Source organism: Haliaeetus albicilla, chromosome Z, assembly GCF_947461875.1.
Source record: "Haliaeetus albicilla chromosome Z, bHalAlb1.1, whole genome shotgun sequence".
NCBI classification, from domain to species: domain Eukaryota; kingdom Metazoa; phylum Chordata; class Aves; order Accipitriformes; family Accipitridae; genus Haliaeetus; species Haliaeetus albicilla.
The window spans coordinates 3,645,383-3,669,402 of NC_091516.1; the positions used below are offsets into that span (position 1 = coordinate 3,645,383).

Here is a 24,020-nt window from a genome sequence, read left to right on the forward strand (position 1 = left end):
GTGACGGACACCTCACCCCGCCCGCCCCCGCCGCCCCCTTCCAGCTCGGAGACGGGGACGCCGCGTGACCCGACAGCTCCGACCTCCGCCGTCCCTTCCACTCCTTCCGGGTTGGCGGGCAGGCCCGGCCCGCTCCGCCCCCCCCCGCCCCGCCCCGCCCCGCGCCGCGCCGGGGACGGGACTACGGCGCCGCCTCGCCCCAAGGTCGGTCAGTGCCGCGGCGGGGCCGGCGCCGGCGGCGCGGCTGGTGGGTGCGGTAGGCCGAGGGGGGCTGTGCCCGGCGCGGGCGGGGGGCGGCTGTTGCGGAGGGGAAGGCTGCGGTGTCCCGCTCTCGCAGCGCCCGGGAGCGGCGGGAAGGAAGGGCGGGAGGAAGGACGGACGGACGGACGGACGGACGTGTGGGAGGGAGGAAGGAAGGACGTGTGGAGGAGGCAGGCGGCGCGGGAAGGGGCCCCCGGCAGCGCTCCCAGGCGGGGAGCGGAGAGGTGGCGGCTGCGGGCTTCCACCCGGGCGGGCGCGGCGGCCGCCGAGCCGTTGTGGCGGCGGGGGGTGGCGGCGGGCGGCGGGCCCGGGCGCCGGAGGGCGAGCTGCCTGCCCAAGGTCAGTCGGTCGGTGGCCGTGGGCTAAAAATAGCGGCGGCAGCGAAACGGGGCCGCTGCCTTGTGGGCCGGGCGGGCGGGGAGCGGCGGGCCGCCGCCGTCAGGCCAGGCGGGACGGGACGGGACGAGGCGGGACGGCGCGGCCCGTTGGAGCCCGGCGGACGGCGGGGTCTCGGGCGAAGAGCCTTTCCCTCCGCCGGTAGCCGCCTGCTAGCGAGGGGCGGCCCGGCCAGCCTGCCCGCTGCCCCGCTTGTCCCGCGCTGAGTGCCTGCTTCGGTATGTCTCCTGAGCGCCTGTAAGCTGCTGTCCCCCTCAGGGTAACTGCTTCGGGAGCTCTGGCAGGGGCTGGAATTGTTTGTCCGGTTCCTTGGGGCGCAGGAGGTTTTCACGTGTCAGAGTTGCTTGTTTAGAGCAAGGGTGTGAAGAGAATACGGCCATGAGTGACAGAAATACGATCTCGAGGTCAGCTTGAAATGTCAGGCCTCCCATGGGGTTGTTACTTTAGTTTGATAGTTGTCGCAGTTTGAAATCAAAGTTGATTTTGGTTTTTTTACCAGAAAGAAAAGGCGGGGAGAAATGATCATCTCATGGCTACTGGCAGTTGGCCGGACTTAAGCTGCCGAGTTTACATACCTTCTGTCTAGCATCATTAATAATTCTTGTTTTGTTTTTACATGTGCAGCAGGGATTCCACTCGTGGCAAGGGGTCTGCTGTGAGGTCTGGGCAAAATGGCAAGCCTTCTGCGTATTGCTGTTAGTGGGTGCTCAACTCCTGTGTTTGGCAATGTGTTACCACCTAAGGTGCATTCTGCAAAGATGCCGTGTTTGCGAATGTTTAGAACCCACCAGATGCTCACATCTCAGGCAGCTCCAAAGCCAGGTAAATTGAGTAAACTGTTGTAAATAATCTTTTATTTTAAAACATGAAGATAACTTGAATTTTTCTTTCAGATATGCATTAGTGCAGAAAAGTCTTAAAAAGAACACTTTCAAATCATGCCAGCAGCATACGTGAGTCAGTCACTTGCAGTACAATTTTACACTGGTTTTAAAGGGCTTATGCAGAAGATGTTTGTGTCTATTATGAATACTTTGGATCCAAATAGTTTTTAGTGGGTAGGGGGTCAGAGCTCCTGCTGACACCTTGCTTGAGAAAAGTATTTAAAAAAAGGCTTTTCTTAGTTAAAAGCCTCAGTTTCCCATGAGTATTGGTAGTGCAGCTCTGTGTGCGTGCAGGGGAAGATACAGCCCTCACAAAGAGGGCATTTGCAAGCATGACTGTATGTAGATGTAATTATCCCATCTAAAAAAATCTCTTAAATTTGTTCAGGAAACTCTTATGTTGTACCACCCTGAAGAACTTCAGATACGCAGCTTCATGTGTTGTTGGTATATTTGCGATAATTACATTTTAGTGCAGATAATGGACAGGTTCAGGTATTTTCAGGAAAAAAAAGGGGGGGGGGGAATGGGGGCATCCTTGGTTCCAGTTTATGATGTGAGCCTGCTGTATGAAAATCAGAACTTGACATCTTTTTGCTCTATCCTATGGTGTGTGTAGCCTGACAACTAGAAGACTGGAGAATGTATAAAACTGGTTTAATGATATTTTTGCTCATTATCCTGCATGGGTCATGTCTCCCTGAAGGGATTTAGAGATTCTACTTCAGGGCAGATCTAGGGCCTTCTCTGTCTGTGACAGATTAATGTGGAGAGTTAGACTGATCATACACATGATGTTCGGTTCTTCCAAATATACACAGTATGTAGCTGCATTAGTATTAGAAAAGTAGAGCTGTTTGTGAACAGAAGTGTCTGGCTGTGAAAACACAGGACATAAGTTTAGGCTGTATAACTCTGAGAAGCCTTTGTTGTATGCAATTTCTGGCAGTACTGACAGTGGCTGGTACGTTTCGGGGTCCTTTCAAGTCAGTGATCCAGTGTTTTGGAGCTTCTGAAGAAATGTGATGAGAGGAGGAATTTCTTTACTCTGAGGGCTCCTGATGATGTATATTGCATGGCTTTTTACCGCAGTTGCATGGTGAAACCTGAGTTTCTTTGCTTTGACTGACAGATTTGTCATGCTCCAAATATATTTTTTTTTTCCATATTAAGTATCTGAATGAGGGAGAATCTGTCTGTCTTGATATGGCAAATTGTCCCTTGGTTGGGAGTGTTAACCTGGGACGTAGGAAACTAGGTTCAAAGTTCTTTCTCAAATGTCCCAGGTAAGTGCCCTTGTTGTTTGAGTTCGGAATCAATCTTTGTATTTGACTTTGACCGCAAATTTGATCATGAAACTGAAAGATCTCTACAGTTTTACTGAAATCAGTATGCTCATCTGTGTGTGTGTGAATTTTCTTGTTTTTATGAATCACTTGTCAGAAATTTTTCCACAAGGACAGAGAATTCTGATTAGTGTCATGTGTTTAACCGTTCGGTACTGTCCCTTCAGCTCTATTGTGTGGAAGCCCTTATTTAAGGGCAAGTAGTATTCATGCAATGCAGTTATTTAATGCTGAGAATTATAAGTTTGATAAGTCTTTTGGTTGATAATTAAGCTGTCCTTCATTTTGGTAACATGAGATTTGCCATTCAGTAGAGGACAAATCAAGGATAAAACAGCCATTGAATGACAAATTAGCAGCAGTACTATTGCTTACGTATACTTTTTAAGTGCTCTTGAATAAAAATTTAACAGCATATAAAATAACTACATTTTATTCTTACTTTTAGAAATTATCTTTGATTATAGTGACACTTGGTAAAATCACTGTCATACTAAGTTTTCTGAAAAGACTGGTGTCACAGTAATTCTTCTGAAGCCTGTAGTTACTACTTCTGTTCTCTCAGATTAGCTTTCATTTAGTCCAGGATATGTTGTGTACAAGAGTGACAGCTGCTTTAGGAGTGAAGAGATTTGGCGTCAGTTGAGAAGTGAACTTGGAGGATGGATACCTTTCTTACTAGTATTTATTTTGCTGCTATTTTCTTTGTTTCTTAGAAGCATAAGAATTTTCATACAGGAATAAACAAGTAACCTGTCTCAAATGGTTGCTAGCACCAGATGCTTCAGAAACAGATGCAAAACTTTCCCAAGCCCTTGGAAACGTGGTTACAGAGTGACCGACTCTGAGGTTTCCAGTATACTTCCAGAGTGGTTTGTCCTACAGCTTTGTGACTTTTACCCCTCTCCATTGTGGGATTTTTAATGTCCTTTTTATTTTGATGATGCTTCTTAAAATCTCCTGGGTTTTTTTTCTGAATCTTGCAGAACTTTTAAACCTGTAACAGTTTGTTGTCAATTAATTCTCTAGATAAGCTGTACGTTATTTATATAACATAGACATTCTCCTTTAATTTCCTTGGGTTTTTTGTATCTCCTTGCTTGTCTAAGAAGGGGGATCGGGTGTTTGTTTAATCTTCTGTACCATTTTTTTTTCTTTTCTTTTTGCCAACATCATATTGCTGTTCTTCGGAATATGTCTTCATCTTCAGAACAGGTGAGATAGTTTGTTTAAAGCTGATGCTAGAGTCACTTAGAAATTAGGCAGATTATGTATTCTCTTTTCCCATCCCAGAACAGGTGGCATATAGTCAAAACTTCTCTTTTCTCTAAGTTAGTCTCTAGTGTTTGTTGATACTATCTTGCTACAGACTACTTTCTGAAATCAGGTTAAGGAGATAAAAACCTGTATTTTTCTCTATTTCTCTACATACAATGTTCTGAGTTCTTTTGATAGTTTTAACTTAGGATCTTCTTTAAACTCTCAGTTTGTAGATGGAAGTTGAATGGAGAAAATCACTTTTATAGTTACTTTTAATTGTTTGATTTCTGAAGCTTGCAGATGTACACTACCTACTTATTTTGTTTACTTGAAGTTTGAGACTGTGCTTTGAATACGTCCTCATACACAGTTGAGATTATGTTAAGGGGATGAGAAAGAGCGGCTTCTTACTAGTTTTCCTAAATTCTAATTTATGTACATTGCATATTACGATTCTAAGGCCTGTGAAATTTTATGATTCCACTTTTGATAGTGGCAGAATCCTTTTGGTGTTGATTCTTTGTATCAAAAAAAGTACTGTGTATCTCCTACTCAACCAACAACACATTCAAAACCTTCATGTGTCTCAAAGGTGCTTAAGGTATGTGTATATGGGTCTGTTTTTGGAAAATGTTCTTGATGTCATAAAGCAGTAAGTTAGTTCCTAAAACGTACTCAAGGCAGTTCTTCAAGAGATTATCTGATGTGGAGGCTTAGAAAGGCAACTTGGAAGCTTCACACTCTTAGGCAGTTTGAAACCCGTGGCAAGGGTAGCAGATACGATTTCTCAAAATAAAATCTAAATCAAGATCCTAAGTTTATAATTCTAGATTTCAGCATTTCAAAACTAATGACTTTGATGAAATTGCTGAGTTCAACAAACCAAATCTGTGTTCATAGTATAGCTTCCTTCAAACATATTACTTACCGTACTCTGTCCTGAATGTTTAACATAGATCTTTGCTTTGCAGTTGTAGACATCTGCTCCATTTTGGTGCTGAATGATGTGATAGCTCAGGGAAGTCTGCTTGAAAAATGTCCTATACCTTCTATAGCTAAAGACTGGAAAACTGACATCTCTTTGCTTCTGATTCATTTGATTTTATACTCGCTGCTTGCTAGAAATTTGATAGTGCCACAGAGGAGAAAAGAAGGTGAGGGGCAGATGAGACTTGTTGAATGTTTATCTTGGATTTGATTTCCGGAAGCATAGGAGGAGGTCATAGTCCTCAGTATTGGTCTCTGATCATTCTGCTTACTAAATAAGGTGCAAATACTTTCTATCTGAAAAAGTTTTACTTATTTTTATTGCATGCAAGATGTAACAATGTGAAAGAAAGAAATGAGGAAACACATTTGGCATGTAGCATATTCCTGTCCCATCTCTCCTAGCCATTTACTCTTCTACTCTGGTACCCTACACAAAAGCAACTGAACAAAAAGAAATCAGAAGCATCAATTGTCATTTGAGCCTTAGGAGCTAAAAAAAAAAAAAAAATTTTTGGCTTGAGAATTGTATAAGCTTTAGTGAGGTGTCTCTGTGTCTTTAAATTTGCAGGCATCCTTCTATTCCCTGTATGCTATAATTTATTCCTTCATTCCTCTGCATTTCTGTTGTGGCAAGAACTTCCAAAAAGGGAAAGGGACAGCAGCACTCCAGTTCTTATTTTCTCAATGCTTTTTGAAAAGCTTTTTGCCTTCTATCCTAGAGCTACTTGCTTTTGGAAGTTATGATCGGTCTCTGTTATTCTAACAAATTTCAATCTTCTAGGTTTCATTTCTTCTTCTTCTTAAAGACCAGAAAGCTCATTTCCACTGAGCTGATTTAGTAAAATCAGAAGCAGGACTTCATTGTATAGTAATTAGGAGAAGAGATGAGGAGAAAGTTCTCTTCAAATGACAAGGGCAATTTGTAGTAAGTGACAGCAAGTTACTGTAGCTTTCAAGTGGTTAGTGCTGCTGTGATAGGGATGCCCTGAGTTGCACGGTGATGTTTGGATGTGGTGTATGCTGATGAAGCATCTTTGCAAAGCATTGTTACCTTTGTGGGTCTGTTGTTCTAGATGTGCATTCTTGCTCCTGTTGTGACTTCATGTTCCTTTAAAGCATGTTGTATTAAATTTGATTTTTATCTTGTAATCTAAAGAATTTTAAATGTTCTCCAATGTATAAAAATACCAAAATAGTTGTGTCTTCAAATTATCTGTTACTATTTTACTAGTTTAATTTCAAAGAGAGAGCTAAAATAAATAAAAAAGGAAGGTAAAAATAGTTAGGAGTAATGCCCTTCTTTGCCCGGTGATCTTTTATTCTGTCTTATTGCTGGATGTGTTCAATCATTTTTTATTTTTTTTTTAGTGGGTTAGAAGACTGACAAGTAGCTGCTTTTAGCAAGTCGCATTGTATTTTCAGAATTATAAGTTGATAGTGTCTTGAAAGGTGTTAACCTAAAACATTTTCAGATGTTCAACTTTAAGCACCTTATAGTCCCAGTTTTACCTCACAGATAGATTTAGACTTAAAAATATTAAAATAATTCAGTTCCTCAAAGCTTTTATAGTGTGGTATGTTTTTGGCTTTGTTTTGCTTGTTTCCATCTTAAAAAACAAACAGGAAAAAAATGTGAAAAGGAGGCATTCCTAAAATCTGTGACACATTACTAGTGTAGTACAATTTTTGTAGCACAATACATAGTATTTGTGGCCAAATTAAAAGCAGATTTGTAATTTAAAACAAGCCTTTCGGCCTCCATTTCCCCCTCCCCCTTATTTTTTGCTTGGTTGTGTTGGGGGTTTTTTTTTTTGGTTGCTTGATCTTTAATATGAGTGACTGCTAAGGCTGCTCAAGTTATATTTCATTAATATATATGTGGTGTAAGTGTCTCATGTATAAATGTGACAATCCAGGTTTAAATTTTGGATAGACATCAGTGAAAGCTGGTGCAGAACTGTGCCTGTGTGCTGGACTGCATGCTGTCTAGTGTAATTGAAGCATTGTGGTAGTTTGATACGCAATTATTCTGCTTGAGTCTGTGTATTTATAAATAAATGTATTGATTGGATCAGAGAAGTTTAGCTCTCAGATATTAGACTGGAAGCCCACAAATTGTACATGAATGAAGTTAGATCTTTGTAATTTGAAACTTTAAGCTAAAATGAATGAATTGCAGCTTCAGCCATTTCCTGATGTTATTTAGTAGAGCTTTGAAGAAGTTAAGGAGAAGACACTGAAGATGAGTATAATTGAACAAACTAGTCGATGGGTATTCTGTTATTCTTCAGCTACTCCTGAATTCACATTTTTAATTTCTGTAGCAACTCTTAGACTACCTTATCGATGTAGTTGTGCCTTTCAATGTACTTTTGTGGTACGTCATTAATAGTGATCTAAGACAACTGTAATTTGATAGACATTAAAAAACATGTTCGGTTAAAATGCAGTTCAGCTGTTCAGGCTCATTTGTTTATTTCTTCACAATAAAGTTGAAGTGACTAGAGATGCATTTAAATTCTTCTTACCCCAGGTAGAATGTGTTATCACCAGAACACCATGTATTATATAAATCAGAATGCTGGTTACACAATCAGAACTGTATAAATTCAGATGGGTGTGAACTGCACCAAACACTTGTTACTGCCTCTGTGGCTGATTGCGCTGACCTGCTGATTCCTGAGAGGAAAGGGATCTCTAGCAAGATGGTGTAATCAAGGAAGTATAAACTACACTGCTGGAAAATACCATTCTGCTTCCTCTTCCCTTTGGAGGGAGAATTGTGAAGTGTGACAAGTCTGCACGTGTCTGTAAAACGCTGAAGAGTGCCATTAATATAAATTAATTAATCTTTAGTGCAACTAATTCTGCCTTATCTGCCACTCTTACAGGAATTCCTTATAAACAGCTGACTGTAGGTGTCCCCAAGGAGATATTTGAGAATGAGAAGAGAGTGGCTCTATCACCGGCTGGAGTTCAAGCCTTGATTAAACAAGGCTTCAATGTTGTGGTGGAATCTGGTGCTGGAGAAGCTTCCAAATTTTCTGATGACCATTACAGAGAAGTTGGAGCAAAGATCCAGGGGACCAAGGAAGTCCTGGCTTCTGATTTGATTGTCAAAGTAATTGCTTTATTAATATATTTCCTGTTACATTCTTTTTGGAGAAACCTATAGGTAATTTTTCTGTAACAGTTTGCTGAAAGTTCAGTAAGTAAGCTTCTTTAAATATTTTCCATTCTAAGTTCTGATTCAATTTTAGTCTTTTTTTTTTTTTTTAATAGCTCAGGTGTGTACCTCCAGTAATAAACTAGTAAATGGCAGCACTGGAAAAAATTGAGGGTAACTTCTTATCAAGTTTTTTACTACCTTGGAGGAGTTGTGTTTTCTAGAGTGAGGTAGACTAGTTCTGGACTCTGATCAGATGAGATACCTGCTCTAAGAAACTTTCACTCCAGAATTAGTAACATGCAACTCAAGTTACTCTTTGGAGAGAGTTGCTTGGAATTTTGAAGATGAAAGTTTCTAACTTTTTCTCAATCAAACAGCCGACAACTCCACAGCAACAGTGTGTTTCAAAAGTATTTGTAACTAGATGAGTTGTAGTTGATCTGGGAAGACTGCTAAAAGTGAAGTTGCTTGAGAGGTATTAGGTTATGCAGAGTTCTGAAAGAAAAAAGAAAAAGTTGTTAAACTTGATGTTGAGGCTTACGTTAACTCCTGTATTTGAAGTTATCCTGTCAGGATGGAACACAGAATTTCTGTGAGCTAGTTTGTGAACAACCCTTTTAAGTAGGTTTCTTTTTGAAGAAAAGTGAGAAACTCAAAGAAGTGAATACAGATCGAGTTGAGTTTCTGCTTGAAATTCCCTGTATGTAATGGTGCATCACAACCTAATTAGTGATTCTTAGCCTGTAGAGCCTAATTGGCACATCTGTTCAGTAATCGTTTTGCTTAAAAATGGTGGGTTTTGGGGCAGCTGTCTGTCATAAAAGCCAGTAACTGCTGGTTAGAGGCCATCAGATCTTTCTGAAGGTGTGTGCTTGCTATTACTGCCCTGTCACCGATCCGCCTAGACCTAATTCTAATATATGGATTGCAGTTAAGTAGTGCAGTTACTCAGTTCAGTTGTGTAAACAGCCTTTGATATACTTCCTTCCTTGTGTACTTTGTGGATGGGAATGGACAGACTGCAAGCTGGGAGAAGGGAAGTGGAGTCTGTCTGATTTATTTCCTCTGATTGATTTGGAAACTTCTCTCTTTCTTCAGGTGAGGGCTCCTATATATAACTCGGCTCTGGGTGTACATGAGGCAGATCTTTTTAAGACAGCGGCTACCCTGGTTAGTTTTATCTACCCAGCACAAAATCCAGACCTCCTGAAAAAACTTGCAGAAAAAAAAACTACTGTCTTGGCTATGGATCAGGTTCCACGGGTCACCATTGCTCAGGGATATGATGCACTTAGCTCCATGGCCAACATTGCTGGGTATGAATCTTACTTTTCTTTTTTTTTTTCTTTCTAGCTCGAGTAAGTATAGCTGGATTAAAAGCTATGTGCTTTGATATTAGGTATATCTAAAACAGTTCTGCATCTCTATTTTCATACATCTGTTTCAAGCATGATGACACTGTTGGAAGTGCCAAACTACTTCAGTTTCTTATAGTCACCTTTACAGCAGATCAGAGCAAGGCTTTTAAAAGAATAAATAAATAAACAAAATTGAAGGCGGTTCGTCTAATTCCTGGATTTCTTTGTCTAGTGCCTTTTTCATCTGAACTAGATCAGAGCAGGCTCAAAGATATCCTTAAGGCAGCTTGAACACAGATTGTCTGTCATTGGGATCTGATGTTGTTGGGAGCTAACTAACCCAAACAGCACTCAGTATGGATGCAATTACCATGGCAGTTACGAACAAAAGACCAAATACTCTGACATCTTCATGCTTTGCGATTGATATTGTAGGTATTGTAGTGAATTAAAATGTTGTTGTTGTCAAGCTGACTTCTATTATTACGTTCTTTATTGCTTTTTGTTTTTTATTTTTGACTCTTTACTTGGATGATGTCTGTGAGGCATAATAAGCCTTGGAGAAGGCTGCCACATTTTTGTGGACACCAGCAGTATACATCCATGTACATGTTTGGTTACTTCTCTGTGTTTTTGTTCTGTGTAATTTTACTTAAATATAGAAATTCATAATATATTTGAAGCTATAAAATCTACAAGCTGTATTCCAAATTAGAACTAATTATATGGCGTACAGACCTCTGTATATCCCTGCTAGAGATAGGAAAGAGAGTGGAACGAGACTGTTGAACCACAACACTGTTAGTAAAAATGCAAGAAAATGTGCACTGTTGTTAAGAAAAGACTTAATTACACACTAATCTGCTTTTTCAGATAACTCTACTGATGTTAACTTGGCTTCCAGCCACCCATTCTTGGATGGCTACAAAGCAGATGGGGCAAAAGAAGTAGGAAGGTTAAGCTATTTGCCCTAAGCCATATAGCTCTGCAGAGTTAGGGTCAGAGTGTCCTTTTAAAATGTGTTATTGCTTGTCTAAGTGATCTTACTGCAAAACTACGCTGGGTTTTGCAATTGCTTGTTCATGTTTCCTTCCCTGACAAGTCTCAGGTTACAGCTTTTGAAGGTAGCTTCAAAGACCACAAAGTTAACTTTTGGCAAGTTTGTTTATTGTTCAGGTAAAATTTTATTTTGAAAGAGTGAATAGTTGTGGACGTGCAGTATATTGCAGTCCAGAAATTCTGTCTGAAAATGCATTCCATGATTTAAAAAAAGCAAGAAATATGAATGAAGACTCTTAAACCTGTGCTCAATAGTAAAATATTAAACTTGCTTTATTCTGTTCATGCTGTGGTCAAATATTCATACTTTTGATTGCTGTCATGAATGGAATTGTACTGAGACTGGGAAAATACTGATACATGTTTATCCTTTATTGACAGTTACAAGGCTGTAGTACTGGCAGCAAATCACTTTGGTCGATTTTTCACGGGTCAGATCACAGCTGCTGGTAAAGTTCCCCCAGCAAAGGTACGTGCAATTGAACAGATACTGTGGAAGCAGACTATGTGAGTTCCTGAGCGCAACTAACCACTGCTGAAACTGTGTTAAAAGGCTTTTCTCCTGCCTTGGGGCTAGTTCTAGAGACTTTAGAAATCCCTATAGTTATTCCCATACTAATTTTTGTTCACTACCTGTAGTGTTGTTTTTCTGGGGAATAATAGAATAATTTGAATTTTATTTAAGTTTGCTTAGTTTTAAACAACAACTAGCTATACATGGAGGGATTATTTTTTTTTTTCTAGATGGGGAAAAAGCAAGGGGGCAGTTAAAAAAAGTCAAAGATGTTGCGATTTCTGGTGCATTGAAGGCTGCAATATAAAGGATTGCTTGATTGGAATTGTAGATGGATTGGGTTGAAGACAAATGAAAGCAGAATTAGGGGAGGGAAAAAAAAAAAAGATGAGAAACCTGTACCTGCTTACATAAACTGTTAGCTACAGATGAGTTGGCTCTCACATAAGTGAAATGAAGCTTTTAAACTGTTGGATTTATGGGGCAGCAGTCATTTTGGGTTCTGTGTCCAAAGGTAGCTTGTTTAAATGGCTGGTTAATGAGACATATCTGCAGTTGTGAAAGCAGTACAATGCTGCTGCTTTTCTAACCAGCTCTAGTTTTAGTTTATGCTCCAATCATTATGATGGTATCATTCTAGGTCTTGATCATCGGAGGAGGAGTTGCTGGCCTGGCTTCTGCAGGAGCAGCTAAATCGATGGGTGCGGTGGTTCGTGGATTTGACACTAGGTAGGTGTGTGAAAATGTTAGTATCCATCTGAAATTATTTTAAGGTTAAGTAGTTGTGACTGTATTACAGTGAAAGCACTTGTACTGTACTGAATCACAATTCCTTTCCTACCATTTTTATTCCATCATTATTACTCCATTTTTTTATACCTCAAAACAGCCAAACCTTCCAAAGAGTTCTTCTCATTAAATCATTCAGAACTATATGAATAAAAATACCATTGCTTTATTAAAATGAGAAAGTTAGGGCTTTTATCCAGAATTTCATGTCTCTGTTCCTCTTGGGGACACAGGGAAAATAGTAAGGAAATATCTTTATGCCCTCATTTATAGCTTTCTTTGATCCAGGTTCATAGCTGCATACTCTCATTCACCTCTACTCTCCTGATCCCAGAGAGGCCAGCTAGGAACTCTTTGGAGAGACACTTCTTTCAATCTGCTGAAGGAGAGAAAGAGATCAAGTTATTTTATTTATGAAACCCAAGATGAAAGAACAGAAACTGCAGCTGAAGCTGCTTTAACTGCTGCTCTCCTTGGGTTTCTGCTTTATGTTTGGAAGGGTTATTTTGTGCTGTAGCCATTTTTTAGAGCAATAGACTGGGAAAATTACAGAGCACAAACATTTTTCTACTTAGAGCTACACAGACTGCGAACTTGATTAAATTTTTTTCTATTAAATGGCCTCCTTACATTGGATTTGTATGTGCTTAATACTGTGTTTGCATTAAAATAACTTATACATGTTTGGTTTTATGCAGAAGTGTCACCTAGTGCTACTTTGTTATATCTAATATGAAAGAATAAAAATGAATACATCTCCAGATTTATGATGTGCAATATGAAAAAACCATCTCTCTGGCTTGTTAGAAAAACCGCATATCCCTTAAAACAAACCGGAAAGAATTTGTTCTCATAAAAGCATGATCAAAATCTGTCTAAAACCTTTCAGATTTTTTTAATTCCCTTCTTAAGCATCCTGTATACTTTTATCTTGGTGTGCAAGAATGCATTAATTTCTCTGCATGTTGTGAATGTTCACCTAATGCTGAAATTTAGTCTCATTATTTACTGTGATATCACATGATGCAAAATAAATTACAGATATACAGAATAACTGTAAAAAAACCCCAAACAACCAACCACAAAACACCACCCCCACCCCTACCCCCCAAACCCATTTTTCCCTGTGAAAATAAGACTTACTTGTATTTCCCATTTCACAAATTAAAGACAGGGCCACAGGTTGTATATTTATCACACAGGTTATAAATAAGGTGAGGTGAATTTATCACCTTAGGCTTCTAAGTTTGGGCTGTAGATTTACCTAGTCATGACAAGAGGAATGGGTGAACAGTTGGGCAACAGTTAAGCTCCCAGCTTTGAGACTTTTCCTGGAGCAACTCTGCTGAGTATACAGGAAGCTGTAGGTTGCCTTCATTCCTTATCCAAGTATCTTCATTAGGGACCTAAAGTTAGTGATGCAATTACTTTTTTCACTAAATAGAGGAAGTTGAGAACTTTAGTTACTGTCTTCTTAATCGTAGAATAAATTTTAGATCTCTTGTCTGAAGACTGCTACTAAAAAGACCGGAAGAGTCATGGTTGATTTTTAAAGTAGTGGTTGTTTCCCCCCTGCAATTTTCTTTTCCTAGAGCTGCAGCTCTGGAACAGTTCAAGTCTCTCGGTGCTGAGCCTTTGGAAGTGGACTTAAAGGAATCTGGAGAGGGACAAGGTGGTTATGCTAAAGAAATGTCCAAAGAATTTATTGAAGCTGAAATGAAACTCTTTGCCAAGCAGTGCCAAGACGTTGATATTATCATCACTACAGCTCTTATTCCAGGTATGTTTTATGTGCAAGATGCTAATTTTCATGTGTAAGTTGGTATGCTTTGGAGCTGTGCCTGCAGTGAAAACAGAGGTGTTAATGAATTAGGTCTGTGTGAGCATGTACCTTTTCCCTTCCCTGATAAATGCCTGTTTTTAAAGTGTGTGCTTTTTTTTACAACTTCTGTTTTCACAAACTAGCAGTCATTGACTCAGTATCATCATGTTTTCTTATTAGACAAGGAGTAGATAGTGATAAAGTAAGAATATGTAATTCTCTTGCATATTTATTGCATCACTGCTACTTCTGCTATCCAGCTTGTGCACTGAAACAAGTTCAATTGAAACAGTACTGTCTTTTGTAATTGAAACATTAAGTTAGAGCTTAAGTTTTAGTGCTTAGTGTTGCACAACATCTGTATTTTAATAACTTATGATGTGGTGTTTCTCTTTTTTTTTGTTGTTGTGACTTGAATTGTAAGATTGGATGTTGTCAGTTTACTGAGGACAAAATTGGACTTGCCAGCATCTTTAGTAGACTGCCCATGCATACCTTTTTTTATATGCTTGAGAGCAAGATGTTCAAGCATCTCTTCTCTCTGTCTGTATAAACAAACCTTCTATGACATTTCATCCTAGGTACCGATATCTTGAAAATTTTGCTTACAAAAATAAGCCTGAGAGAGAAAGTGAGAGGGGGAGAACTCATCTCCTGAGCTGTACAGACAAAAAGCTGTATTTTGTGTTTAACTTACTATGCCTTGTCTTGTCAGGCAAAAAAGCTCCCATCTTGTTTAAGAAAGATATGATTGAATTGATGAAGGAGGGTTCAGTCGTCGTGGATTTAGCTGCAGAAGCTGGGGGAAACATTGAGACTACAAAGCCTGGAGAAATGTATGTTCATAAGGTGAGCATTTTAATCTGTAGATCATTCTCCATTTGTATGAATTCTCGTTGTGTTTTGTAAACTGTACGCTGAGAATGAGTAGCTGATTTTGCTATTTGTGTTTAAGTAATCTTTTAGACTTGCTTTTGGTCACTAGTCATCCATGTAACAATTTAAAGATTTTTAAAGAAACAAATACCTTTGAATAGTGTTCATTTTTTTTGTTAAGTATGGAACTCTTGCTACTTAAACTTCCAAGTCCAGTGACTTGTCAATGCTGAGTTAAGGGTGTGGTTTGATGTCTTATTTCTTGGTCTACCTAAAGAGGCAGCAGTAGCAATAGCTTCTTTGACTTGCTCATCACCTTCCACTACTGGAGGTTAACAGTCCCTGTCATAGATAAGCTAAACATGTTCAGACTACGTCAGCGTTACTTCAGTGCAAAGTCTCTGGCTTAGCTCAATATAATTTCAGCTTCAGGAGGGTGCTGTTTTTGTCTTTAGCTTTGCCGACATGAGTGTGTCTGCCCTGAAGTATCCAAACCATTTGTAACCTGAACTAGGAGTAGCATGAATTGGTTCATTAAAGTAAGCAATTTTGCTCTGGGCTGAACTAAGTACTTTGGTTTTGCTCCAGTGTTCATTGGCTCAGTTGAGAGCTTGGTTTTCTGCTTTTTGGATGTCATTTTTGGTACTTGTGAGAAATCTACTAGCAGTTACAGAAGTTTGGGTGATGAGATTTAAAGTAGCAGATTTCCAAGGTTGTTATTTGGTAACGTAAAGACATAATGCTGTTATTAGAGAAGCCTGTAGGACATATTGTTGGCATGGTTGTCATTAATATAAGAGGGGCTCTGTGTGTATATATGATGAGTCATGCATTGTATTTGTCTTTGTGGTTTTCTGGGGCTTTTGATGTCATGGCTCAAAAACTGAAATTAGAGTATGTAGAACAGAAATAAGCAGATACTTGCATGAAGAATTTACATGGAGTGCTTTCAGTCAGAAGAGTATTACCCCTGGATGTAGTGTATTGGCACTGAGCTGCGGAAAAGAGCAGCAGTGCAGAACTATTAGCAGTGTGCTGGAGCATTGCATTAAGAAGCTAGAGTTTCTGGAAGCATGCATGGATCTTAGCTGTAAGTTGCAGGAGCAGTGTTTTAACACAAGCCTGCTTGAACTTGAAGAGTGTATGCCAGCCTCAGCCTCCCATACCTTTAAAAGGTCGAGACCCTGATAGCTGGGTATACTCACATTTGTTCTTTAAGTAGCATGGATATATTATGTTAGATCTTTGCATAAATGTGAACCCAGGCGTATTATTTGTGCAGGTAGCTAGCTCTGAGGAAGCTCCCTTCACTCCTCTGTCATAGAAAGTTGTCTCCAGTGCATGTCCTCCAGAAGGACTGAGAAGATGCCAAGCATTTGGCTGGATAATGTTAGCTGGTTGCTTTAAGAAGCTAAGTTCTGAGAGAATGGTAGGATTTGGAGAGGACAAGCTCTTGCACAAATACATCTTCCTCTCTGGGTAGGCTTGTTGCTAATAGCATTTGAGGTGTTGCGTTCGATCATGTTGAACTGTGTAACTGTTGTAAGTAATCCTCCCTGACTTAATAATATTAGAGCTGCAGGTAGCAGTTTTAGCTGAGGTTAAAAACAGAAATAACTGAAACAGTTTGGATATATATTTCCAGAAGGATATATTGGAAGAGATGCTGCGACTTCAGAGATTGTACTAATCCTTAATATTTTACTTGAATTTTTTTCAGGGTGTTACACACATTGGCTACACAGACCTGCCTAGCAGAATGGCTACTCAGGCCAGTACTCTGTATTCCAATAATATTATCAAACTCCTGAAGGCTATTAGCCCTGACAAAGAAAACTTCTACTTTGATCCAAAAGATGAATTTGATTATGGGACTCTGGATCATGTTATTAGAGGAACTGTGGTAATGAAGGTAAGTCAGTAAATATTCTCTTCTTAATTTGTGAGTACATACTTTTAAATTTATCAATGTTGTCTCTTTAAAATGCATTCAAAGATACTGCGTGCCGATAGACTTCAGATGTGGCTTGATGGATGTAGTGGGCAATTTTGTTTGTATTTAAGCTGACTATTCCTCTGTCCCTTTTTCTGAAGGGAAACATCTTTGCTTTTGTTGTCTTGTCATGGTTAAACAAATACTTAATGTCTACTATTGAAAAATAAGATGATGATTAAATTTGCATTTTTTATTCATGTGATAGAAGCGTAGTTATTTAAAACGTGTTTGAAACATTACTACAGGACCAGAAAAACATTATTCCTTTATTGTTTGTTTTTTTTTTTTTTAAATAAGTATGTTTCTATTCTTGTAAGAGTAACTCCAGAAAAAACTGGTGGAACTAGGATATGTAGGGTACTTTAAGCTCTATTAGGAAATAATAAAATACAAACTTAGGGCATGTATGGGCTCTGCTCCTGCAACTATTAGGAAACAATAATTTGCAGTTTAGGTAAGAGGTATTAATTTCTGTTGAGTTTTGTTGTATAATGTTGCCAACATTTCATAGCGCTTATGATATCTACTCTGAAGGAGGCTTGCATTGTCTTCAGCTCTTCCAGACCACTGAAGTGGTGTGTACAGCTCAGATCTGACAGCTCCACCAGTTATTCCTCCAGAGGCCTGGAGAACAGCAAGAAATGTGAGACATCGTACTTGGTACCTAGCTAAGGTCTGGGCAGGCTCTGATTACAGTTCACATCTGTAGCAGATTTTGCTATTTTCAAGACCCTGTTTTCTTTTGCAGAAGTGTTTTCTAGTTAAGGAACTTTACCTTTTTGTTTTGGTTTCTGCTTTCAAGCCTTGTGCTGTGTTTGTGCCAGGTGCTTTTGGACACTGATACTAAATCTTGTCTGAAGAATGTGTGAACCAGTATGGTTAACTTGGTCTGGCTGTAGTGATCATCCAGCCATGCAAACTTATGCTGATGCAGAAAAGGAAGGTGTTCCTGTGGTGTGGCTGTAGGATGTTAAAGACTTCTCTGAGTTGCAGGATTAAGAAGAGTAGACTCCTCTAACTATAAAGCATCTGCCATGTTAGGGATAACTGTAAATATCTCTTGTCAGGATGGCAAGGTGATTTTCCCAGCACCTCCACCAAATAATGTTCCTCAAGGACCCCCTGTGAAGCAGAAGACTGTAGCAGAGCTGGAAGCAGAAAAAGCAGCTACTATTACACCTTTTAGAAAAACTATGACTAGTGCATCTCTATACACAGCAGGTAGGTAACTTCCAGAGTTGGAGAATCGGTGTAGAGTGCTCCTCATTTGACTAATACTTCTAAGGGAGTCTTCATCTTACTTGTTCAATTTAATAACTAGTTGGGAGAGCAGTTGATTGGCTGGTGAATCCTAGTGCAAAATCAGTGTAGTGTAATAATTGCTTTTGAGAGAGAAAATAAAATTTTAGAAGCTTAACCAAAAGTATTAACATTTCAAACAGTGTGCATGTATGTGTGTTTGGCTTTATTTAACTATCAGTAAAATAGTTAAAATTCTGAAGGACTCCTGCTAGGGACTGTGCCCATACTTTGCAGCAGAATCAATTCAATGCTACTGCTTTCTTCAAACTTTAATGTATGAGATTTAAATGTCCACAATCTACTGAAGTACTGATATTAGGACATTTGTCTTGATGAATAAATATTGGCTCTTCTTGTCATGTGGTTTGTGTGTGCATCAGAATCTTCTGCATGAAGTAATTGATGAAATGAGTATTCTTAATTTTAACCTCTGTTCTTCATATGCACACTTAGAGTCTTCCAAGTAGTATCTCAACGTGATTGTGACTCTTCTATGTTTTTACTATAGAACAGGAGTGACAGGATTCAGTGTTGGTGTAGAAACCCAACTTTGCTGCTTTGTGTGCATGCATAACAAAGATGTGTGTATTATATTTATGGTTTTATTTTCTATTGTAAAAGAAACACTAGCACTGAAAGAGCCTTGGGGTTGACAAAGATGATCCGGCTGTTCTTGAAACAAGTCCATGCACAAAACTCCATTTTGCTTTTAGCTCAATACTGGACTCCTGTTGCACAGATTTTAAATGTAAGAAACCATTAAAGTTACAGAAAAGTTTTGCTGTGCTTTTCTTCTAGGTTTAGCTGGCATGTTAGGACTGGGCCTTGTAGCTCCTAATACAGCTTTCACACAAATGGTGACGACATTTGGCCTAGCTGGAATAGTGGGGTACCATACAGTATGGGGTGTGACTCCTGCTCTTCACTCTCCACTCATGTCAGTGACTAATGCTATCTCAGGTAAGTAGCTGTGACACAACTGCTTGCTTTCTATTTGAAGTAAGAACAACTCCTTTTACTCAAACTTCAGACAGAAGTCTACGCCTTTTAAAAAGCCGGAGTGCCTAGTACTACTTTGTATGTCTGAGTTTCATAAATAGCAAGGACACCTGAAACATACTCTTTTTGAGAGTATGTTTTTTCAAAACAAGGGCAAATCTGGTGCTCTGTATTTTTACTCTTTATAAGTAATTTTTCACTCTTAACCTTTTTGCTTTAAAGTTTGTTTTACTTGGAGTGCTGCAGTCTCTCCTTTCATAGAACACTTCTTTCCTCCCATCTCTCCGAAATGTTGCCCTGAAAATAACTTGTCTTTCATATTTTCTGTGTTCTTTTTTCTGCTCCTCAAACTATGTGTTGGGGGGGGAGGGGCGCAGAAAAAATTCTTAAGTGACCTGTAAGATTCATAACTCTATAACTACATAAGATTTTATATATCTCTGTGTGTATGTGTGTGACAGGTCATGAGTGTGATCTACTTTGTTAAAAGCAAAGCTTCTTTTGTTGAACAAGTACTTGGAAGCTGACTGTGTGCTTGAGGCACTGTATGTGAAAACTATATTCATATACTAATTTTGTTTTCTTTTGAAACATGTTTGTGTTGCTGAAAAAGTGGTAGTCTTTGTTTAAATAGTAATGCGTACAGTAGGGCTCAAAATTTGAGTTGACTGGTATCTGTTTGACAGCTGAAAAGAAACTTGCTATAGGTACAGAGGGTTTTAAGGTTCAGTAACACTTTTTTCTCTTTTAAATAGGACTAACTGCAGTTGGTGGGCTGGTATTGATGGGAGGAAACTATCTCCCTGAAAACACTCCTCAAAGCCTAGCAGTGCTTTCAGCCTTTATCTCTTCAGTCAATATTGCAGGTATGAATGTTAGGTTTTTTCCTGAGGGACTTTAAAGCACTTGTGTAATTCTTTTATTTCTTTTAGCTCTTTAATTGTATAGATTCCAGAAATACTATTCTGGGAATAGGATCTGAGAGCATCCATCAGTAAAGAAATCCCTCCCAGCCCCCTACCCCAATTTTCATAGTAGTTATTGTATCTGGTTTCCACACTCTGTGGTGTATAGGGAAACACTTAAAAGTGCATTTTTATTTTACAGTATCCTTTGGGTGCTGATTATATGAAATAGCTTTTCCTGTATATCCCAGGGTGGTATTGCATTTGTCCTTGTATTCCTTTTGCTGCTTGAAAAATACACTAGTGGCATAGAACAAAATTCTACTTGCTTGACCTTCAGAAGTCCCAGCTTCATAAATAAGAGATAAGAAAGTGAGCAATGTAACTTATAAATACTGCTTTTTGCTAGAGTAGATAAGGAAAAGGACACAGTCACAAACTAAGCTGTATCCTACAGTTAGCGTAGAGTATGAAGCCAGAGCAAGTCCTCCAGGCTTTTGACCTCCTGCTTTTATGAGTTTTCTCCAAAGGTTAAAAAAGACAACAGGATCTCACCCTCATTACAGCTTTGTTTCCTGGTGGTTTTCAAGATTACTAGCTTTTCAGATGTGCTATTGCTGTTGGTTGCTAACTTTGTGTAGTAATATGGTTTAAGCAAATGTTTCTTTTATAGCTTGGCATATGCTTAGTTTCAGATTTTATTTTGTAAAATTGTTCTTTTACTTTGGCCAGGTGGGTTTCTAGTTACACAGAGAATGCTGGATATGTTCAAACGTCCCACAGATCCTCCTGAATACAACTACTTGTACCTGCTTCCTGGTGGTGTATTTGTAGGAGGCTATGCAGCTGCTCTCAACGGTGGCTATAATATTGAACAGGTAAGAAGATAACTTTGTGGCTCTTAGCCTACTGTTCACAGTGGTATGCTTATTCACTGCTTACTCTGAGTAAATAGCAAATTAGCCATGGTCTTTTTATCAGCTATGTATTCCCACAAGGCCACTCTGAAGTTGATTAAGCTTGCAATCATACCTCAAATGCTGAATCTGCAAATTTTTAAAAGCTTTGGTTTTGTGTTTTTTTTTTTCCCTGTAAAGCAGCAGGTACTTTGTTGTTTATTGGACAGTTTTCCTAAATGACAGCTTAAATATTAGAGCAACTACAGAAATCAGTCTTTAGTTTAAATGTTTCTGAAAATTCAACTTGACATGACAGTTAAAGTAGGTAGACATCTGGATGAGATGAGATTCAGCACAGGGATGGAGAGGGATTGTACCTATAGTACTTCTAATGGTAAACTTTTGTTTGCATTTGTTTTAATAGTAAGAAAAATCAATGTGTATTGCCTTCTATGTTTGGAGAAAGTGAGTCCAAACATACCTTTATGCCATGTACAGCTCAGTTTATTTAAGTTTTTTTTTATACTTTTGAAAACAGGAGTTCAGATGTGCCGTAAGCAAATTCTGAAACTATTCCAATAATGAACAGGACTGTATAGCTTTGGGTTTGCACTAAAGAAAACTTGTTTCTGAACTGATGACGAAAATTGGCTTGACTCAAGTTTAGCATTCATGGTGCAGATAAACCAAGGTCATAAAGTGGAGCAACAGTTTTAATAGGTATCACATTTTAATTGGGCTGTACAACAGTTTCTCACAGTCAGGAGTTTTGACTTCAGTTAGGAACTGTGACTTACACACATTCTGGAAAAATCAGCCCTTTTGCATAATGATCAGAAAGATTTTTATAATGATTATGCAGTTTGTCTCCATTTCATGTGTGCATATTGATGTTTTTCTTATTTTAAAGATCATGTATCTGGGCTCAGGCTTATGCTGTGTTGGTGCCCTGGCTGGTCTGTCCACACAAGGAACAGCTCGACTTGGAAATGCGTTGGGTATGATTGGTGTTGCAGGAGGTTTAGCAGCAACTCTTGGAGGCCTTAAACCCTCACCTGAATTGTTGGCGCAGATGTCAGGTGCAATGGCACTTGGTGGTACTATAGGTATGTGTAGGATACTATAAACTAACACTATATGCTCTATACATGCATTTATGAAAGCTGTATATACACCAAATACTGTATAGCTCACAGGTGAATTGACTAACTTACATTTATGGCTTGTGTATGTTATTTTGCAAATACGTCAACAAAGAATTGTAAGTCCCAGGGCTTTTATTAATGCATCAGGATGTGGTAAAGAATGGGGAGACTGGTGGAAAAGCAGGAGCACATCATCTCTGTTGGGGAAACTTGGTATGCAGAGGTGAATGAACTTGCCCAACTTCATACTTCTGTTCATTTCCTGATTGAATGCTGCCAAATTCCCTTTTTCACACTGTGCTTTTGTCACAGAAAATGTTGAATTTCTTAATATTTAGTGGGGCTTCTAAGAACATGATATGCTTCAATCTTCTCCCTAATTTCCATGATATCCTCATTGCACAAAATACACTTATGTAGCTTTTAGTGAAATGCCACAGCAATTTCTAGTGTAGAACAAATCTTTCCATTGGAACAGGTGTGTGTGCATGTATTCATTGCACAGTGAACCATGATACATTAATTTCTACCTGCACAGATTGGTTGTGTTTTGTAAGACTTCATTTCTGTCTTCATTTCTCAATAGGTTTGACGATTGCTAAACGCATCCAGATTACAGATCTGCCTCAGCTAGTGGCTGCTTTCCATAGTTTGGTTGGTTTGGCTGCTGTGCTCACCTGTGTAGCAGAATATATGATTGAATATCCTCATTTCGCTACTGATCCAGCTGCAAACCTCACCAAGGTTGTGGCATACCTTGGCACATACATTGGTGGAGTGACTTTCAGTGGCTCTCTTATTGCTTATGGAAAACTGCAAGGTGAGACCTTCCATTCAGAACTAAGTATTTGTAAAAATTGGTGGTTTTTTTTTTTGTTTTTGTTTTTTTAAAAAAACCCAGGGTTTAGCCCTGCCTTTAGACTGCTGTGTAATTGGAAAGAAACCTTGTGTTCTGCATTAGGTAAAAATTTGTTTGTTTAATCCTTATAAGTGTACTTTTTTTTTTTTAATTCTGTGTAATTTGTATACAGGTTTAGTTATGAAAGGTTTGTCTTCACTGCTTGGACATACTACTGCTATTAATTACGAAGTCATGTAAGCTTCCCTTAATTCATCTTATCCAGAAATAAGTGTTGATTTAGTGTTAAGATACGGCCTGACACTGTTTCTCTAATTGACTTTATTGAACTTTTATGGTCACAACTTCATATTCTTGAGCAGACATTTTAATTGAAACCCTGGTGTTGCTGGACTTGGCACTGCTAATATTTGTGGGATTTTGTTCTTGGCATTGCAGGCTTCATTTAGGTGGGTAGCTTGCAGTATCAGTTGAGACTGCCTCACTTTAAACCATTCAGTTCACTGTCTATTTACCTGCTGTGCAAACTCCATGCTCCATACCTCTTACTGTTTTAGTAAATATGCCTTCTAAATTAAATACTCACTAATTCCTGATTCTTACACACCTGAAGGTTTCTTTATTGCATTTATTTTTGGTTTTGTAAGCACACAGCTTTTGAGAGACTGAGATAATACCTGTACTAAGAAGTTCCGGCTAAGAGCTTCCTATTACTAATCCTGTTACTAGCTTTGCAGTAGTTCCTTTGGGAAACATCTGTTTGCTTTCTTCAGTGTTTGAGACCAGCCATTGAAGGTGGAAGCATGACATGGATGGAAAGCTGTCTTCTCTAATAATCTTTTGAAGGATTTGTCAGTAGTATGTATTTCTGATGTATTTCTGCTAAGTAGTTGCTCATTTATTTCTTCTTGGTTTTTTTTTTTCCTCTTCTCCATCTTATCCCTTCCACCTGTTCAGTGATTTGTGTGCATGTCCCCAGTGAACTTCACTGCCTGTTTCAGGCTACTGTCCTGGTTTTGTTCCCCCCCCTTGCATTTTCATATCAGCATGATAGGAAATAATAAGCTTGTCTATACTATTGAACTCGAGGTAATAGGTTACACACTTTGACTCCTAGTCCTGAAACCATCAGTTCAATCTTTCCCTTGAATTCAGCTAAATTTAAACGAGACACTCGGTAAGTAATTACTT

The 24,020-nt window shown here is 39.0% G+C and overlaps 1 protein-coding gene across 4 annotated transcripts in view; it reads left to right on the forward strand.

Moving 5' to 3' along the window:
• Positions 1 to 98: 98 nt before the first annotated feature.
• The window catches only part of NNT (nicotinamide nucleotide transhydrogenase), a 47,484-nt gene continuing 23,562 nt past the window's right edge, over positions 99 to 24,020 (forward strand). The window contains exons 1-15 of one of the 4 annotated variants that reach the window (XM_069776320.1): positions 99 to 204; positions 1,282 to 1,479; positions 8,029 to 8,258; positions 9,405 to 9,622; positions 11,105 to 11,192; positions 11,878 to 11,966; positions 13,619 to 13,806; positions 14,564 to 14,697; positions 16,445 to 16,636; positions 17,788 to 17,941; positions 18,821 to 18,982; positions 19,777 to 19,887; positions 20,659 to 20,804; positions 21,736 to 21,931; positions 22,557 to 22,790. In XM_069776320.1, the coding sequence (XP_069632421.1) occupies positions 1,329 to 1,479; positions 8,029 to 8,258; positions 9,405 to 9,622; positions 11,105 to 11,192; positions 11,878 to 11,966; positions 13,619 to 13,806; positions 14,564 to 14,697; positions 16,445 to 16,636; positions 17,788 to 17,941; positions 18,821 to 18,982; positions 19,777 to 19,887; positions 20,659 to 20,804; positions 21,736 to 21,931; positions 22,557 to 22,790 (2,293 nt within the window). In that variant the 5' untranslated portion in view covers positions 99 to 204; positions 1,282 to 1,328. Of the gene's footprint in view, positions 248 to 585; positions 601 to 1,281; positions 1,480 to 8,028; positions 8,259 to 9,404; positions 9,623 to 11,104; positions 11,193 to 11,877; positions 11,967 to 13,618; positions 13,807 to 14,563; positions 14,698 to 16,444; positions 16,637 to 17,787; positions 17,942 to 18,820; positions 18,983 to 19,776; positions 19,888 to 20,658; positions 20,805 to 21,735; positions 21,932 to 22,556; positions 22,791 to 24,020 lie in introns of those variants that run through there. The other 3 variants (XM_069776319.1, XM_069776321.1, XM_069776322.1) reach the window with 3 other exon arrangements.